At 45.2% G+C, this 18481-nt stretch overlaps 2 protein-coding genes across 3 annotated transcripts in view; one reads left to right on the forward strand and one right to left on the reverse strand.

The window, feature by feature from the left end:
- Positions 1–18481, forward strand: part of USF3 (upstream transcription factor family member 3) — an 869396-nt gene that overhangs the window by 382432 nt on the left and 468483 nt on the right. The gene's annotated exons all lie outside the window — the stretch shown is intronic.
- The window catches only part of BOC (BOC cell adhesion associated, oncogene regulated), a 39406-nt gene that overhangs the window by 5115 nt on the left and 15810 nt on the right, over positions 1–18481 (reverse strand). The window contains exons 3-13 of one of the 2 annotated variants that reach the window (XM_049785751.1): positions 14427–14573; positions 13214–13357; positions 10554–10847; positions 9989–10261; positions 8685–8983; positions 4469–4628; positions 3986–4096; positions 3352–3558; positions 2864–3045; positions 1850–1955; positions 1395–1517 (exon numbers count right to left, since the gene is read on the reverse strand). In XM_049785751.1, coding sequence (XP_049641708.1) covers positions 1395–1517; positions 1850–1955; positions 2864–3045; positions 3352–3558; positions 3986–4096; positions 4469–4628; positions 8685–8983; positions 9989–10261; positions 10554–10847; positions 13214–13357; positions 14427–14573 — 2046 coding nt within the window. Of the gene's footprint in view, positions 1–1394; positions 1518–1849; positions 1956–2863; positions 3046–3351; positions 3559–3985; positions 4097–4468; positions 4632–8684; positions 8984–9988; positions 10262–10553; positions 10848–13213; positions 13358–14426; positions 14574–18481 lie in introns of both variants that reach the window. The other variant, XM_049785750.1, reaches the window with a different exon arrangement.

The following is an 18481-nucleotide window of genomic DNA, read 5'->3' on the forward strand; positions in this document are numbered from 1 at the left end:
TGTTATTTTTTGCATATTTTGGGGGGTCACACCTGGAAATGCTCAAGAATTACTGCTGGCTTTGTACTCAGGACTTAATTCCTGGCAGTGCTTGGGGGACTATATGGGGTGCTAGGGATAAAACCCTAATCTTTTTTGTTGTTGTTCTTTTTGGGAGGCCACACCCATAAGTGCTCAGGATTTACTCCTGGCTCTGTGCTCAAGAATCACTCCTGGTGGGCTTGGAGAACCATATGGTATTCCAGGAATTGAACCGTGGCTGACCATATGTGCAAGGCAGGCACCAGACTGGACTATCATTTAGTCCATTTTTGAATAGTTACTAATGATCTTTCTCAATGAGAAAATCAACAATGACCCATTTCTATTGCTGAGTTCACAGGCTCCTCCATACCAACATCTTCCACATCCTTGGATTCTTCCTTGAGCTTTCCAATCTGTATCATTCTTCCAAGTGCCTTACATGCCAACTATCTAGAGCAGGGTGGGGAATGTCTGACTATGTAAAACATGAAGAATCAAGTGGTTTGGCACTGGGATATCAGAAGGTAGACACAGATGTTGCCAGGTACCTCAGCCCTGTTCAGAGCTACTTTCAGGTTCCTCTCCAAGGTCACTCCCCATTTCAAAGCCACCCGAAACCTTTGAGAAGTCTGTTTTAGTCCCTGAATACAAATTTAATAGCTATGCATATACCTGCCTTTTCAATTCACCCTATGTGACAGAAGAGGGCAGGAAGTAGATAGCAGAGACTGTCAATAGGATTTGGTAAGCAACCAACACTACTAAAAGCAAAGACTACTATAACCAATAACAGGAAAACTTCCTTCCACCCCCAAATCTCCATTCCTAGTCCTTTGTGACCTCCTTCTAACTATGCATATTTGCAAAGTGAAAATAAGAGTGATCTAGGCACCTGATTTATAGACAAATATTAACTTATAGCATGAATATATTTAATATGTTTATGGGCAGAAAGTATCTGGTTTTGTACTTGGATGAACCTGGCCCAAAGCATGTGTTACCATCAATGGGCTGTGACACTAATTTCCTTATGCTCAGTTTTCTTTGCAATCTCATGGGCTATTGTTAAATAAACCAGCCAGCATAAGTACTAAGTATTATCATAGGAATTAAGTGCTTATAGGAAATTTCCTACTTAAAAATGAATTGTAGCCCATAAATTTATTCCTATGCACCCCCAAGTCATTATGATTGGAATAATTCATCCTTATAGATGATGAATAGACAAATGAATGGATTAAACATGACAATGAATGAGGGGTACTTGAGGGTATTTGGACAAGAAAACTATACAAACAAGCACACACACACACACACTCTTATGGACTAGAAATAGCAGGGAAAAAAGCAGTGAATCCAAAGAGACTCACCTTTGGTTTCACAGATCATCACATTGCTGAACTCACTTTCCCCTCCTTCATTGAAGCACTGCATTTTAATGTCATAGGAGGTCTCTGGCTGCAGGTGGCTGATCGAGTGCCAATATCTATCTCCTGAGAAAAAGAGGAAGAGCGCAGCATGTAATGTGGCATATAAGATCACAGCGTCTGATTTGTCCCCCAAATCAGTTAGGCCTATGCATGATGTGTGCCCTGGTGCCACTGACAGGCACAGAGGGATATGGGGTAGGAAACAGTGGAATGACTATTCTAGGTATCCCCACTTCCAACTCCTGTTGTTCCTTCACCATGAAATGAAGTACATAGGCTTATGAACTGATAGACCCAAAGTCAAGAACACTGGACACTCCAGCTCAGGTTACATTTTTACCAACATCTAATGCACCCTTGCCAGTGCAGGAAACTATTTACATAAATGATCTCACCTTCCACCATATCTTTCTTGTAGTCACTGTCATTATCACTGTCTGTTGGTCGATAATAGATATAAAAGCCATGGATGGGAGTATTGTTGTTACTTGCTGGGATATACTGTAAAGAATAAAATTGACAAATGAGTTGACAACAGAGGAAAAAATTCACCATGAGCAGCACCATGGGTGTGTAAAAATTTTACTCCAGCCAAGAGTCTAAAATTCATGCCAAATAGGCCAAGTTACTAGTAGCCAAAACCTGGACTCAACCTAAGTGCCTCAGAGACAGCTGATTGGCTAAGACAACAGAAATATGGCTATAGAAATAGAATACTAATCTGCAATTAAAGCTGAAACTGCCTTTTAGGATGAAACAAATGTGTTTTGTGATTATGCTGCATGAAATAAAGAAGTAAAAGTTTTCTGAAGAATCCACTTATATTTGGACATTGAATTACTTTGATTGATTAAGCAAAAGAACTGGCAAAAGACAACAAAACTAGTTCTAGAATCAGTGTCAACTATGGTGGTTGTCATAAGAAAAGGGAAGAGAGGTAGGAGAAAGAGGCAGAGGGTTCTCTTCGGTGGTGGGAGGGCATGGGACTCTGGTGGTGGATGACAATTTCACACACTGCTTAACATTTGATATTCTGTAATATTATAAACCAATGATAATTCAATATATGAAAATACAAATGAACAAAGTAAAATTGGCTGGGGGGGGCCCTGCAGACACCTCTGGTGGTATTCCTGAGACTCATCTAAGGATGCTATAGAGATCACTCATAGAGCATATAGCTCAGAGGTCCCTTGGTTTGTAAAGACAAGAAACCAAACTGCCGTTTCTCCACTGAGGGCTCTGAATGTCCCGGGTATTGTAGGGGTGAGTTTCTCTGGCTGTGTATTCAGGTACAGAGGAGAAGGAGCATTTACTGGGAGGATCTATCTTTGAAGAAGAATGATTTGCCCCGTGCAACCTGAAGTCCAGTCCCATGTCCCCACAGGACTCTGAATAGACCCACTTACCATCCATTTGAGCATGATGGTGGTCTCATTGACAGCGTCAGTGAAGGTGATGTAAGGGCCGGCAACAGGCCTTTCATACACACGGCCACTGTAGCCTGACACCATGTATGGCCGTGAGGGCGCACTGGGCTCACTCTCCCCCAGCATGTTCAGAGCCCGGACCCGAAACTTGTAGGAGGTGCCTGTTAAAGAGATACTTCCTCATCTCAAGAACAAGGAAATACTTAGTTTTCCCCCCGTATCCCAAAGTCCAACCAGGACCCAAACCGTAAGAGATCTTCTTGGCAGCCCTGCCCCAAACCAAGCCTCACAGGACCTCTTAGTAAGAGAAACCGAAAGAAGCTTGTGGCACTGAGGTACCATCAAGAACATGCCCATGAGCATGATGGAGGCTGCACAAAGAGGAAAGGAAAGTTTCTAGAGCTCCTATGTTCTCTGCCAGAAGGCTAGAGACCAGCCAGAGTATTATGCAAAATGTGGTTCCCTACCCTTCTCCAGGCCGGTGATCTCCACTGAGAGCAGTGAAGGTGGAATGGCACTGGTTGCAAGAATCCAGTCCCCCACTTTCTTCAGCTTCTTATACTCCACTCGGAAAGACTGAATGGGGAATCCACCATTCCCTCGGGGAATCCAGGTCACGTAGACTGATGTCTCAGATGCCATGGAGATGGTAGGTCTGTCTGGAGCTTCAGGAGCTGAAGGAAGGCAAGAGGGGTGGGGGAGACAATGAAACAATGGCTGTGCTGCCACTAGCTCTGACCTGTCCCAACACAACTCAACCTTTGTGGCTGCCATGACCTGGCACTAAGAGGTTCTGAGATAAGCACCCTAAGTGTTACACCTTCAGCTATGCCAGGAGGTGGTAGGCCAGGGCCTATGGTTCTCCCTCACATTGCCCTCTCATCCCCTGGTGTCAGCCAGGCCAGGGTCAGAATCCAGTGTATTTCAGTTGAAAATTCTTCATTGGCATTACCCAACTGGGAGATGCCAGGAGAACATCTGAGAGTTTGGGAGCCACAGACACCAGCCTCCTTTGACCCATGGCAATGGAATGTGGGCCACAGCAGACTGGGGTTCTGGTCCTGATCCTTCAACCACATTAGGCAGGCTGTGGGGGCTTACGGGAGAGGCGGCCATGGTCTGGCTGGCTGCTGCTCTGGGGACTGGTGCCAGGGTCATCCCTCTGAATCTGTTGCTCTTTGCTGGCCAAGATTTCAGGTTTGGGTCGCCGTCCTGCATGAACAGAGGTTGACAGAACAAAAATGGGTGTGTGCACTAGATCTCTGTGCTGAGTCCTTGATGCCTACACATCCAAAAAGGGGTCTAGAAAAGGGCTGCAAGTAATCGAGACTGTTGGCAGTGCAGTTTGACTCCCAGCACAAGGAGAATGATATGTTTTACCCGGGCAGAGTGTGTGTGAAGGGGGCAGAGGTTACCAGAGGAACCAGTTCATGGTAGCTCTTCTGACAAAGAGGGAGGGATGCAGCCAGCACATGTATAGCAAGGGCAGTAGGAATAGAAAGGAAACACATTAAAAGATGAATGACTAGCATTGGAAGCTTTGATGATTTGCTTAGAACCGTGGGGGCAGCATTTGAGCCTCACCTGTTCGGAAAGTGACCATGGCTGTCTGGCCTTCACCTGCACAGTTGTAAGCAGACATCTCCACTTCGTACAAGCTCCCAGGGTCAAGTCTGGTGAGGGTCAGGCGATACTGGCCAGCAGGAATGCCAGTGATGGTCCAGTCTTCAGAGGAGTTTGTGACCTGCTAGAGAAGGGGCTGGCATGAGGACTGGCCTCAGCCCAGAGCACCAAGACAGCAGTGGTTTGCAAAAATAGAATGAAACCAAAGGGCAGGGGGGCAGGCTGGGCTGGGGAGTAGAGGTCAGGCTCTGTGTAGTCAGAGCACAGATTTTGCCACCTTGGGGACATTCATCCTTCCTGAGACAAATCTGGCTTCCTAACCTCCTATTAGTCCGAAGAGGAAATCTCAGGGTAGAGGGATAGGTGGGTGAGAAGAAGTTAAATGAGCTGATTTATGCCACTTGAAAATTTCTACCACAACCTCCGTATAGTCCCCCAAATCTCCATACTGAACACACACTCTCCCTGGCTCTATTCAAAACAAAGAGTACTTTTCATTATATTCTAACTACATAATGATGTGAATGATGATTAAAGCAGAGCCGGTGAGAATAAAAGAGATTTTCTGGGTGCCCAACAGAAAGCAAAAAACTGTCTAGACCAGGGGTCTCAAACAAACAGCCCTTCGTACAACATTTTGTGGCCCTGCCCTAGAGGAATCTTTTTTTGTTTTGTTTTGTTTTAGTTGTTTGGGTCACACCCCCCAATGTTCAAGGCTTACTACTGACTTTGCACTCAAGGATCACCCCGACTTTGCCTCCTGCAGCCCGCAGGTAAATTGAGTTTGAGACCCCTGGTCTAGACTGACATTAATGTTTCCACCTCACCCAAGTGGAAACCAAGGCTTGAGAGGTAAATCATTTGTGCCTCAGGGAGAAGTCATGACTTGATTCAAGAGAGGGAGGATGGGAGAAATCAACAAGATCCAGAAGCAAAAGTCAGAAACTCCAGATTTCAGGCTCTCTCTGGGCTTCTCACCAGTTGTTTCAGCCCAAGAAAGTTCTTTTGCTTCTATTATCCCTCAGTTTCTCCCTACTAAAGTGAGGCAAAAACTCACAGACACTCTACAAATCAGACCATACGTAGAACGTGTGGAACACTGACCCTGGCATTCCAGCTGTCAGTTCCCTATATGCCTGTCTCCTCCCTGACTCACCACAACTTGTCTGCCATTTCCATCCTTTTTATTGTTTCCTGAATCCTTGTTTGAAGACCTTGGAAATTGTATAAATGCTTAAATGACATGGGATGCCTAACTCTTTAGAAAGAAATTTAAGAAAATAACTAAATGATGACAGGGTACCCAAGGCAATGGGCACAAGTTGCTTCAAATCTACCCACTCCCTACCCCACCTTTCAGGACAGGACAGAAGTTTCAACTGACAACTCTGTCCAGTTCACAGTGTCTGTGAGCCCCTGAATTCTGTTTGATGCAGACCTTGTGCAGCTGGTGGGGAAAGTTCTTCTCCCCAAGCAGAAGATTCCAACATAGAACAAACCCTACTATTCAAGGGACAGGGATGGTCTGTGCTCATTAGTGTCAAACTTCCAGGATTTGTTCCAAGGGGAGAAATTTTTATAAACTGCGAATTCCCAATAGTGTTGGAAACCCAAACACAGTAGCCCAGGCTATGCAGATGCGCTAAGAAATAAAACTGGCTTCCCACGTGTGAAAAAAGTAAAAGCAGGCTGTATGATTCCCAGTCTCCGGTGAGAATGTGTGTGGAAAAAGAATCTCAATCCAAGTGCTGCTTTTTGTTATCAAAACCCTTTCTGTGTGACACTCTTTTAAAAGACACATGAGAAAGTGTCTTTTGAGAAAGGAACTGTTTTCCAGACTGAAATTCTGCCTTGGCAGTGTCCTCGGGACAACTCCGAGTGCCCTACAAGCCTGAGCCAGACCCAGTGGGGGTGCCATCCTCCCACTTCCCCAGCGCCCCCTCTCCTCTGACTGCCCTGCATTGCCCTCACACTTCCACTGGTTCCGGAATAAAAATAAGAAAATGGGATGGTAATTAGTCACTGTCACACTCATTGAGGGGCTGAGTGTGGCCTTGGCCTGGCATTTCCGGATCACCACGCGTGGCCTTTGCCAGACTGTTTCTTACTGGGACAGTTTTGTGGCCACCTATTGGCCTGAAAAATATTATTCTTGCTCTCACACTGATTCTTTTCTCCTGGGGACCATAAGTATTTAGTTTGCCCTGATCTCTGTCTACAACACACAGACAGAGGTGTCCAGTTACTCGGGAAATAAGGATTAGGACCAGCATGGTCCCACAACTTGGGCTAAACAATGCTACTTTCTTTTAGGACCTCATTCCCTTCTCCCTGCTGCCACATTGTGGCCATATAAGTAGAGGTCAGTAGGCTCAGGGACAATGAGAAGTTGCCACCCCTGCAATCCTTCTCAGAGTTCCCCACCTAAAAGGCATCTTGACCTTAAGTGTTCCTTGGCCTTAGGTGTTCCTTTTACCACCCTGGGTCTCGAAAAAACTTGTGATGACCCAAGGCCTTCTGAGCAAGCATGTCATGGGGAGGAACAGAATGTGAAGGACAGAGAGGCTTTAGGGGAACAGTAAAACAAGGTTGGGTTTCAAGATCTGCTCTGAGAATAGGAGAAGAGTGCCCTAGACACCCTATTCCACTGTCATACATGTTGAAGGGGGCAGAGGGTCCACATCTGGCTAGAAACAGGGTTTGCTCTGTGCTCAGTCCTTTTTTGCTGGTCTCAGAAAGAGAATAGCAAGCAGATGGGCAGAACAGGAACATTTTCAAGGGCTTTTCTTACAGGCAAGGTTCTCTCTTCATCGCTATTGGATGATGGCAGGTAAGTGCCTGTACCCAGAGCAGCAGAGCATAGCACTCAAGTGGATGCAGAAGCTCAGCTCTGCCCTGTGTTCTGCTAGAGCCAGGTTTTCTCTTCTTGACAGCTCCAGAGATGTGCACCTGGACAGACTGCCCTCTATCCAGGAGGAAGAGATGAAGTCTGAACAAGGAGCCTTGCTTTTAGCTCAAATGCCTGCTGGTAAAAGCTGAACCCAGACGAATCCTGAGCACTGAAAGGCTATTTCATAAGCTCTCAGAGCCAACACTTGTCCACATATATTTGCTTTCCTGGCTTTAGAGTGAGCCTGCCAGACCAGAGTGCCTGCAGAGAGGGGGCCCACAGAGCTGGCTGTGGGTAAAAAACAAGACCAAATAACAACAACAACAATCATCAGAAGAGAGGAGATGGGTGAGCTCTCCTCAGGAATGCAAAGCCGAAAGCACTAGCTTCTGCAAAATGAGTGCAGAACTGCAGCGCTTACTTAGTACAATAACCAGGATATGGAAACAACCCAAATGTCCAATGGCAGATGAATGGATAAAGAATTTGTTCTACATATACACAATGAAATATTGTGTAGCCCTAAGAAAAGATAAAATGCAGATCTCTGCAACCTGGATACAACTGGAGAGTATTGTGTTAAGTGAAGTAAGTCAGAGAGAGAAGGAGTAATGCCGGATATTCTCACTTATCTGGGGTATAAAAAGAAAGGAAATAAGGCAATGGAAAGTATCAAATGATACTTGGATTATAGGAATAAGAGAGCCAGGAAAGGAGAAATGAGGACAAGGAGTGGGTGTAATGTCAGAGCAGCGCAAAGGGTCATGGACATTTTGGTGGTTTAGAGGTGAGGTAACTATGTACATAAAAAAACAAAAAGTAATTCCATTCCAAACATGTGGCTCAAACTATAATAATTAAAAAGAAAAACAAGGAGCCGGAGTGGTGGCACAAGCCGTAAGGCATCTGCCTTGCACGTGCTAGCCTAGGACAGACTGCAGTTTGATCCCCTGGTTTCCCATGTGATCCCCCAAGCCAGGAGCAATTTCTGAGTACATAGCCAGGAGTAACCCCCAGGTATGGCCCAGAAACAAACAAACAAAAAGAAAAACACAAATGAGTACTGGGAGCTCAGACATGAAGGTACACATTCATGGACCTCCTGAGCCTCTTCACATTCCAAAGTGCCCCACTCATACCAGCTTCCCAGGACATGATGGGCAAATATATGGGACTGAGACTAACAGTGGGTGCTACTAGCCACTGCAGGAGCTCCAGGAGAGGTGGCTGGCTGCAACAACGCATGCCCATTCCCACACATGAGCTGTACAGAGGGAGGCCCCATACCTTGCGATGCTTCACTACATAGTAGAGGATGGGTGACCGGCTCCCGCCCTCATGTCGGGGCCGCCATACTAGCTCATAGGAGTCTGTCTTGGAGGTGCGGGGTGAGCTGAGGATGACTGGAGCCTCAGCAGGAGCCACCTGTCCCTTCTTGCTATTGCACTGTGGAGGTTCTGGCTGCTCAGATGTTGGGGTTCTCGGAAGGCTCCTCAGCAGTTGATCAGGACTTCCAGGTCTGGCGGGTGGCATGGGAGGTGTGGCAGTGTCCAGCTGGGCATCCTGCCTGGGCTTCAAGGTTATGCCTGGAAAATTAAGCAGGACAGAGACAGAAAAGAAGTGACTATTATTTCCCTGGGGTCACCACCATCCTCAAGAGAAAAGTGATGACTATTTAGAGACACTAGCACAGGTATGGGAGAAACTCCAGCCTATTGAATGATCTCTCTGATCCCTAGACGTATGTTTTTTTTAATAGATTAGAAGAGTGGTTGTCAAATTAGGTTCACAGGATCCCAGGAACCCAGATAATAATAACTAAATAAGGGCCCAGAGAGATTGCACAGCGGCGTTTGACTTGCAAACAGCCGATCCAGGACCAAAGGTGGTTGGTTCAAATCCCGGTGTCCCATATGGTCCCCCGTGCCTGCCAGGAGCTATTTCTGAGCAGACAACCAGGAGTGATACCTGACCACTGCCGGGTGTGGCCCAAAAACGAAAACAAACAAATAATAACTAAATAAAAATTTTTTTTTTGTTTTTGGGCCACACCCGGTGACACTCAGGGGTTATTCCTGGCTATGCAATCAGAAATCACTCCTGGCTTGGAGGACCATATAGGACGCCAGGGGATCAAACTGCAGTCCGTCCTAAGCAGGTGCATACAAAGCAAACATTCTACAGCTTGTGCCACCACTCTGGCCCCAATAAAAAATTATTTTTGTTTGAGTGGGGGACCATATCTGGCAATGTCCAGGTATCACTCCTGGCAGAGGATCATATAGGGTGACAGGGATTGAACCTTGGTTAACTCTTTGCATGACAAGTGCTACCCACTATACTATTTCTTTGGTCTCAGAATTAAATATGTGTGTGTGTGTGTGTGTGTGTGTGTGTGTGTCTGTGTTTGTATATGTTAAATGGGACATTTATATTAGTAAACATTTGCGATTCCACTTTTTTAAAAGAAGGTAAAGTAAATTGGAATTTACCAGGTTAGTCCTTTTTACTGTTTTATGTGGCTGGGATTCTAAGTGGGATTAGTTTTCCATAAAGGCTCCAGCACACTCCAGGCCTTGGGCCGTGCTCACCTGGCCTGATGGTCTTCAGCTGGACCACAGCCTGAGCGCTCCCAACTTCATTCTCGGCCATGCACTGGTAGACACCATCGTCCTCAGGCCCCACGCTGACCACCCGTAAGGCCTTCCGGGACAGCCGCAGACGCTGGCTAGGGATGAGGGGCACAGCATTCCTCAGCCACAGGACAGAAGGCGGCGGGTTTCCATGCACTTCACACATCAACTTGGCGCTCTGGCCCCATGGGATGACCAACTGAGACAACGCCACAGTGACCTCTGGGGGTTCTGTTGAGAATTTAGAAGTAGTCAGAAAAGCCCTGAGCCTCCTATGTCAAGCCAGATAGGCTAAGGAGGCACTTTTACTGCCAGGCAGATGGGAAAAGATCCCTTGTTGCCACCTTTAGATCTCCTCACAGGACTGGAAATGAAGACACACAATTCTGGAGTTCAAAGCCTCCAACTCTCAGGTCTGCTTCCACTAGTCATAAGACACTGGATTCTGGGCTGAGCATTTCTAGAAAAGTCACCCACCCCACCAACACGCAGGCTTCAGGGGAAAAAGACTGAGGAGACTTACCAAACACCTGGACGTTGTAGAGAATGACGGCTGCCCCAGGCTCCCCAACGCCATTGTCCGCCATGCATCGGTAGGTCCCCGAATCCTCCTCACTGGTGGTGTCGATGAGGAGGTTGCTCAGCAGGAAGCGTGTCTTGTTGTAGCCAGCTACACTGGACCCATCCTTGGCCCAGGTCACCCTGGGGGGTGGGATCCCACTGGCCACACACTCCAGGATCAAACTCTGGCCTTTGGTAACAATGATGGTCTGGGCTTCAGGGGGGTAGACGATACGAGCAGCCTCAGCAGTGGAGCCTGGAGGGGCCAAGGAGGTAAGTTTAGCAGGTGGCACCTGGGTTCCCTGCAATGGTCCCCTCTGCCCTGGCTTGGGTGGTGGTCCAAGGTGGTCTTAGAGAGGTGGGGTTTGGAATCAGATTATCCTTGAGGAGCTTACAACTTCAACGAAGTGGGACAACTTTGTTTGGATTAACTTAATCCAAGTGATTTTAGCTTCCTGATGCGTACTGAAGACCTTTCACAGATGGTATGAAGGAGGCAGAGGAATAGGCGCAGGATAAACAGCACTTGGCATGTAGGTGCTGCCTGATCTGTATGTAGGCCATCAGGTAAAGAAAGAGCTAAAAGTTGCCATTGACTTTATTCGTGAAGTCTCAGAGATCAAAGAGGATTAGGTAAGAGACAGAGATCCTTTGTTATTTCCAAACCCCACCCATGGGCCTCAGCTCAAAACTATCTCTTACAGCTTAATCACCTCACTGAAATAAGCAGTGGGCCCACTGTTTACAAGCAAACATTTCTTGCCTTTCAGGGCTAATGCAGTCAGTAATGGGTTGTCAGTAATCTTTGCTCAACATAAGGAGGTGAAAATGCATTGAGACCATGAAAGTTACGTTGCTTTCCAACATGTGGACTTCCTTAGGACTTCATCATGATCCATGGGACATGTGGACATAGGTGACTATGTGGGAAATTTCTTTTATGGGTCAGGCAAAAGCAAAGGCAGATTTTGTAAGACCTATAACCTCCATAGCTTAGGAAACCCCTTCTGGCACAGAATCATACATGCAAACCAGACATGAGAAGAACCACTGACATTTTTGCTTTATTTACTTTATGGTGAATCTGCTGGAGCTGACTCTAAAACTGAGCTCCATGCCAGAGGGTCAGTCAACTGAATAGACCAGGAGCCTAGGAAGGTGCTGGATGTACAAGAAGTGCTCAGAAAAGTTAGAGCTGTTTTCTATATATATCGGAGCCTGTGTCTGTGTACTATCACCATAAAACAGAATTCAAAATTAAGAACAGGGGCCATAGTGATAGCACAGCAGTAGTACATTTGCCTGCACACGGCCGAATCTGGGACTGACCTGGGTTTGATCCCCAGCATCCCATTATAGGTCCCCCAAGCCTGCCAGGAGCAATTTCTGAGCACAGAGCCAGGAGTAACCCCTGACCACCACCACCACTGGGTGTGGCCCATAAGAATGAAAGAAAGAAGAAAGAAAGGAAGGAAGGAAGGAAGGAAGGAAGGAAGGAAGGAAGGAAGGAAGGAAGGAAGGAAGGAAGGAAGGAAGGAAGGAAGGAAGGAAGGAAGGAAGGAAGGAAGGAAGGAAGAAAGAAAGAAAGAAAGAAAGAAAGAAAGAAAGAAAGAAAGAAAGAAAGAAAGAAAGAAAGAAAGAAAGAAAGAAAGAAAGAAAGAAAGAAAGAAAGAAAGAAGAAAGAAAGAGAAAAAAAGAAAGAAAGAAAGAAAGAAAGAAAGAAAGAAAGAAAGAAAGAAAGAAAGAAAGAAAGAAAGAAAGAAAGAAAGAAAGAAAGAAAGAAAGAAAGAAAGAAAGAAAGAAAGAAAGAAAGAAAGAAAGAAAGAAAGAAATTAAAAGCAGAACTCTAAATATTTAGAAGCAGTAAGCTCTTCTAGGGAGTAAAAGTGGCCCTTATCTTCTCCTTTTTTCCCAGAGCTGGTAGTGAGGACAGGCTGAACCTAATTCAAAAACCTCTAATTTAGGTTCGCAGATAAGACAAAAATATTCTCATCATCCCCAAGGAAATTTATTGATCACACTGCCCCCAGCCAGTCTGTAAATACTTCCTTCCTAAAATGTGCTCTCCTATTCTAAAAAAAAATTCCTTTTATCCTGTAGACATGATGATTATTCTGAGTGTCCCATCCTCCAAACTGCTGCAATGTTGCCAGTAATGCTCTTTCTCTACTCAATCCAGTGGTGGCCAACTCGCCCTGGAGCAGCAGGGGGACTAAACTTCACAGTTACAAGCAGAGGCAGTGCTGGTGACACCTCAGCAGCGCAGAGGGGGCCCATGTGGCCCATGCATGTCTGGTGTCTCACTCGGCCACAAACACACTGTATCTTTCTACACACACATCAGCTGGGGAGCTCAGGCTCTTGCTCCAATATGTACGTCCCCCTGGATCCCACCTCTGAGAGTAACAGAGTGAAGGAGGAAGGGGGTGCCCTCCATAAGGTCATGATAAAACTAGCAAACACAACTACCCTCAGGTGAGCAAGACAAATGGTCACTCCCAAGTCATAGTGGCCTTAGACTGAGCCTACTCCTCAAACCTTTATTAGGGAGCACAGACCTGGAGTGTGAACTATGGTGGCCCCAGAGCCCTCCCTTGCATAGAGAAATCTGTCACTCCTTACGGCGCACTCGCAGTCGATCACTTGAGCCTGAAGTCTTTACTTCCTGGGTTACTGGGTTGTAGGCAGCACACTTGTACATCCCCTCATCCTCCTGACTGGCATTCACGATTTGAAGATTGCCTGATGGCATGATCAGGTAGTTACCTGAGGGAAGAACAAGACAAAGTACAAAGAATGAGTTTGGGCCAGAATATTGCATTATAAAAGTCTATAATAAAGTCGAGGGTTGGTGTGAGGGTAGTACCTATAAACTGAGTACCAATTAGCCCTTATTCTCCCTTATCTGACCTCACAATAAATGTGTACTATATCGCCGCAACAGTATAGTTGTCCAGATTGTGAATACCATAGATAGTCTGGTATTTGGGATGGACTGGCCTCCCCCAGGCACAGGAGGATTTGGGCTCTTCCTTTCTCATGCTCCAGTTACTTTTCAGGGGTAAGCTGAGTAGTTGATACTTTTTGAAAAGTTTTTTATACTTTTTGAAAGTGCTATCAAAGCAGCACTGATTTAAAGGCTATAATGGTCACATATGTTAAGGGTATAGTGTTACCATGCCATCAAGTCCCAATGTCCCTCATCACGGTCCATTTCTCTGCATCTTCTATACTAGCTGTATATTTAACACTGGAAAATGTTAGTAAATGTATTATAGTATTGTAAGTTTTTAGACTCTGAAAAAAAGTATCTATTTTAATGTGTTGGGCCCAGACTTATAGGGCCTAGATATGAGTCAGATTAGGGAAGAAGCTCACAACTTTCTGTGACCCCCCCACCTGTAGGCTCTAAGGTATGGCCTTTCCAAGACCATCTGCCATGTCTCTGAAAGGTCTGTGAGACCTGGAAACTGCTTTACCAGGAAGAAGCCAGGGGGGAGAAATGTTCCCCTTAAAAGATAGTTCTGTGTGTAAGAGCACCTCTCCCCAACCCCATAGGAAACCCCAAAACTCCAGGGACAGCCTGGTGTGCCTGGCTTCTGCGTGTGTTAGGATTAGGACACCAGCTGATGGCATCAGCCCAGCAATGGCTCTCAGGGCCTCCAATGCTGAAGCAATTCTCAATGACAGGGATTTCCACAATGGTGGCCAATTCTTCCAGAGCTAAAAGTCAAGACGGATAGATAGATGTGTTTATGTGGGTGGGAAAAACAGCAGTTTTAATTGACCAGGTTACCCCTGGCCTTGGCCTCAAGGCTCCTACACATTTACTCACCTCGGGAGGCCTCCAGCCATTCTTGTTTCACACTGTAACGGACCTGGGCTTTGGGATGGCTCTCAGGAAGGTGACAGGCGATGACAGCCGTGTTCCCCTCGTCTACTTCAATCACATGCTGTACATCGAGCTTGAAGTCCTGGAGATCTGTAGAGAGAGGAAAGGTGCCAGGTGGGCTTTCGTGGAGAGAGAGGCAAAGCAATATCACAGGGTGCACTTAGGTTTCATGTCTTGAGTCACAAGAAACTGAGGAAGAACCTCACAGTCACAGGACTGTCCAGGGCTGCCAAGTCTCTCCAGGCATTTGTGGGATCTTGGAGTTTGCAGGGTAGTCTATGAGACCCTTATCACTGTAAGAAATTTCAGTGGGGCCAATAAAAGCTGGAGCAAGAGGTCATGAAAGGTTTCACCTGGAGGTAGCTGTGAGCCAGCCCAGCCTCTTCTATTCCAGAGATCTACGGGCAAAGTGGCCAGGCCCACAAGCTTGACTAACTTAGATATGAGCCAAGGTTAACATGCAAATGTCCTCACCACAGCTCAGCCCATAAACATTCCAGCAAACAATAAAAAAGAAGACTGATTTCCTTCGTCTAGTTCAATCAAGAACTTTCCAAATCCAGAGAGAAAAACTACAGATTCCATTCAATAGCCATGCAAGGCTGGATTGGGCAGGATGCTTTCCTTGCATATGGTTGAAAGGTGCTTGATATCATCATCTCATATGACCCCCCAACCATACTAGGAGTGATACCTGAGCAACATCGATTACGGCCACCGCCTCAAAAAAAGAAAGAAAGGAAGGAAGGAAGGAAGGAAGGAAGGAAGGAGGGAGGGAGGGAGGGAGGGAGGGAGGGAGGGAGGGAGAGAGAGAGAGAGAGAAAGAAAGAAAGAAAGAAAGAAAGAAAGAAAGAAAGAAAGAAAGAAAGAAAGAAAGAAAGAAAGAAAGAAAGAAAGAAAGAAAGAAAGAAAGAAAGAAAGAAAGAAAAGAAAAGAAAAAAGAAAAAAAGAAAAGAAAAGAAAAGAAAAGAAAAAAAGAAAACTTAAACGCCAACCAAAATTGCAATCTGAAGGATGATTTCTACTACCCAGGAACTGTATCTCATGTTGTAGTCAATCCTTTCTCAGGGCTGAAACTGGGGATCTGCAAAGGTTTTTTTCTTCCTGAGGCAAAAAGGGATCCCTCCCACATGGGTTACATGGCATTTGAAAGTCAGGGAGCTGAGGGTCCTGACACCTGGCCGCAGTCTCTGGAAACATGGTGGCTGTCTTTCCTAACTTGGCTTGCTGATAGGAAAACTGAGGTCTAAATTGGGAGAGGATGGAGCCATCTGGAACGAGGGCAAGAAGTTTCCCAAACAATCCAACATTCCAAACAAGAGCCAACTCACAGTGCTACATGCACCAAACAAGGGCCATTTGTGCAACAGAACCCAAATTCAAAAATTGGTTTTCAGAATTGTAGCTGAATTTAATTTAAGACAGGAAAGAAAATGAATGGAGAATAAGATAAGGGAGACGAAAACATTTACCTAGACACTTTCATAAAGGAGCTTAGAAAGCCCTGGAGGCACCTTCTCTGCTGACCACACCAAATTCTGCTCTGCTTTTGAGTCTGATACCATCAGAGTTACTGCAATTCCACTGCAAGACTCCACCTGCCTGTGTTGTTTCCACTGAAGCCCCGAAGCAGGAGGCAACAGGTGAAGAGAAGCATCAGGTTTCTCACAGAAGACAAAAAGTAATTACCAAAAACAAACCATTGTCACCATAGGAGAACCTGGTGATCAAGCCACTTGGTAAGGTCAGGAGGTTTCCTAATGGAATTTTCTGGACAAGACAAGCCAGACTAAAAGAGTGTTTCCCTTTCTATGGCAGGATCACTGTTCCTTTGATTACAACAATAGAATCTCAACTTTTTACAGCAAGAACCAGGTTTCATTTATCAATTGTTCTCTAAATCTAACCCCAGCCCTGGCCCAAACAAAAGCTCGGGATATACTGACTGACTATTAATATACTGGAAGGTGGAATCTGAAATCGGGAATTAGAAGTTCATTTAAACTGCCCGTGAAATCAATTTTCCTAGCCAAATCTGGTCTGCATGATGAGCTCAAACACAAAGGCCTATCACAAAAAATATGCCCAACCTTTTATCTATTTTGAAAGTAGAACATTTCATGAGAGATTACCCTGGGGTCATTGGACGATAGGTAATGTAGGCTGTATAATCATAGAGCAAGATCCTTGTATTTAAACAAGTAAATACATGTTTCTATGAAAGAAGTGACAACAAGAATACAGAAAAGCCATATGATCTGGTAGCAAATATTCATCACCACATAACTGATATAATATTTAACATTTTGAAAACACTCATGAAACTCAACAACAAAAACAAAATTCCATCTAAAACTGGATTGAAGAACTAAAAAGATATTTTTGTCAAAGAAAACATAAGCTAGTTATTTGTATATGAAATAGGCATATGAAAAAGTACTCTAAATCAGTTATTGGGGAATTGTAAATCAAAATAATAAGATATCGGGGCCGGGCGGTGGCGCTGGAGGTAAGGTGCCTGCCTTGCCTGCGCTAGCCTAGGACGGACCGCGGTTCGATTCCCCGGCATCCCATATGGTCCCCCAAGAAGCCAGGAGCAACTTCTGAGCTCATAGCCAGGAGTAACCCCTGAGCGTCACAGGGTGTGGCCCAAAAACCAAAAAAAAAAAAAAAAAAAAAAAATAATAAGATATCATTTCAAACCAGTGAGAGTGGGATACATTAAAAGGAAAAAGAAAAAAAAGGAGAAATGACTAGTACTTGTGAAAAATGTGGGGCAAAAAGAACCCTCCTCTACAGTTGGTGGGGATGTCATCTGTTTGGGCTTCTATGGAAAACATTTGGACACTTCTCATAAAACTGAAAATTGAGGTCCGGAGAAATTGCACAGTGGTAGAGCATTTGCTTTGCATGCAGCCGACAAAGGATGAATGGCGGTTTGTTGTTTTGTTTTGTTTTTATGTTTTTTGGGGGGTCACACTCGGCAGTGCTCAGGGGTTCCTCCTGGCTCTATGCTCAGAAATCACCCCTGGCATGCACAGGGGACCATATGAGATGCCAGGATTCGAACCACTGTCCTTCTGCATGAAAAACAAACCGCCTTACCTCCATGCTATCTCTCCAGCCCCAGATGGTGGTTTGAATCCAGGCATTCCATATGGGCCCTGAGCCTGCTAGGAACAGTTTCTGAGCCCAGAGCCAGGAATAACACTGAGCACCACCGGGTGTGACCCAAAAACAAACAAACCAAACAAACAAACCAAAAAAAAAAACACCCTGAAAATTGAGTTCCCATGTAGCTCAGAAATTTTACTTCTTTTTGTTAGTTTGTTTGCTTATTTGGGGGCCACACCTGGCTGTGCTCAGGGCTTACTACTGGCTCTGCACTCTACTAAGGACCAAACCCAAGTTGATCAGTACAAAGTTGACAGGTGCCCACAGTGCTATTGCTCTAACCTGCAATTCCCCTACACCAAGAGCACAAAAACGTTAATTTGAAAATAAATTTGTGTTCCTATACTCATAACAGCATATTCACAATAGCCACAATTGGGCTAGAAACAATCAATTGCAAGAACAAATAAGTGGATAAAGAATTGTGGTATATGTACACAAAGGAATATATCTAACAGTGCTACAAGAAAAGATGAAATCTTGTAGTTTGCTGCTACCAGAAGATATCATGGTAGTAAAATTATCCAAAAAGAGAGAGACAAAATCTCTCTCATATGTATAGTTTATTTTATTTTATTTGGGGGCCAGGCCTGGTAATGCTCAAGGGCTATTCCTGGCTGGATGCTTGGGGAAAATTTCCTGCTGTGCTCTGGGGATCTTTTGCTGAAGATCAAATCCAGGCTTCCTGCATACAAGAATGCATTCCAACCCACTGAGCTCTTTCTCCAGTCTCAACATATGTGGAACATAAAGAGACATCGTAAGGGAGTTAAAAGCAGTTAATGATAGCAGACCTTGAGCATCCACTAACAGAAGCTAAAGTA

The sequence above is a fragment of the Suncus etruscus genome, chromosome 13 (assembly GCF_024139225.1).
Source record: "Suncus etruscus isolate mSunEtr1 chromosome 13, mSunEtr1.pri.cur, whole genome shotgun sequence".
NCBI lineage: Eukaryota > Metazoa > Chordata > Mammalia > Eulipotyphla > Soricidae > Suncus > Suncus etruscus.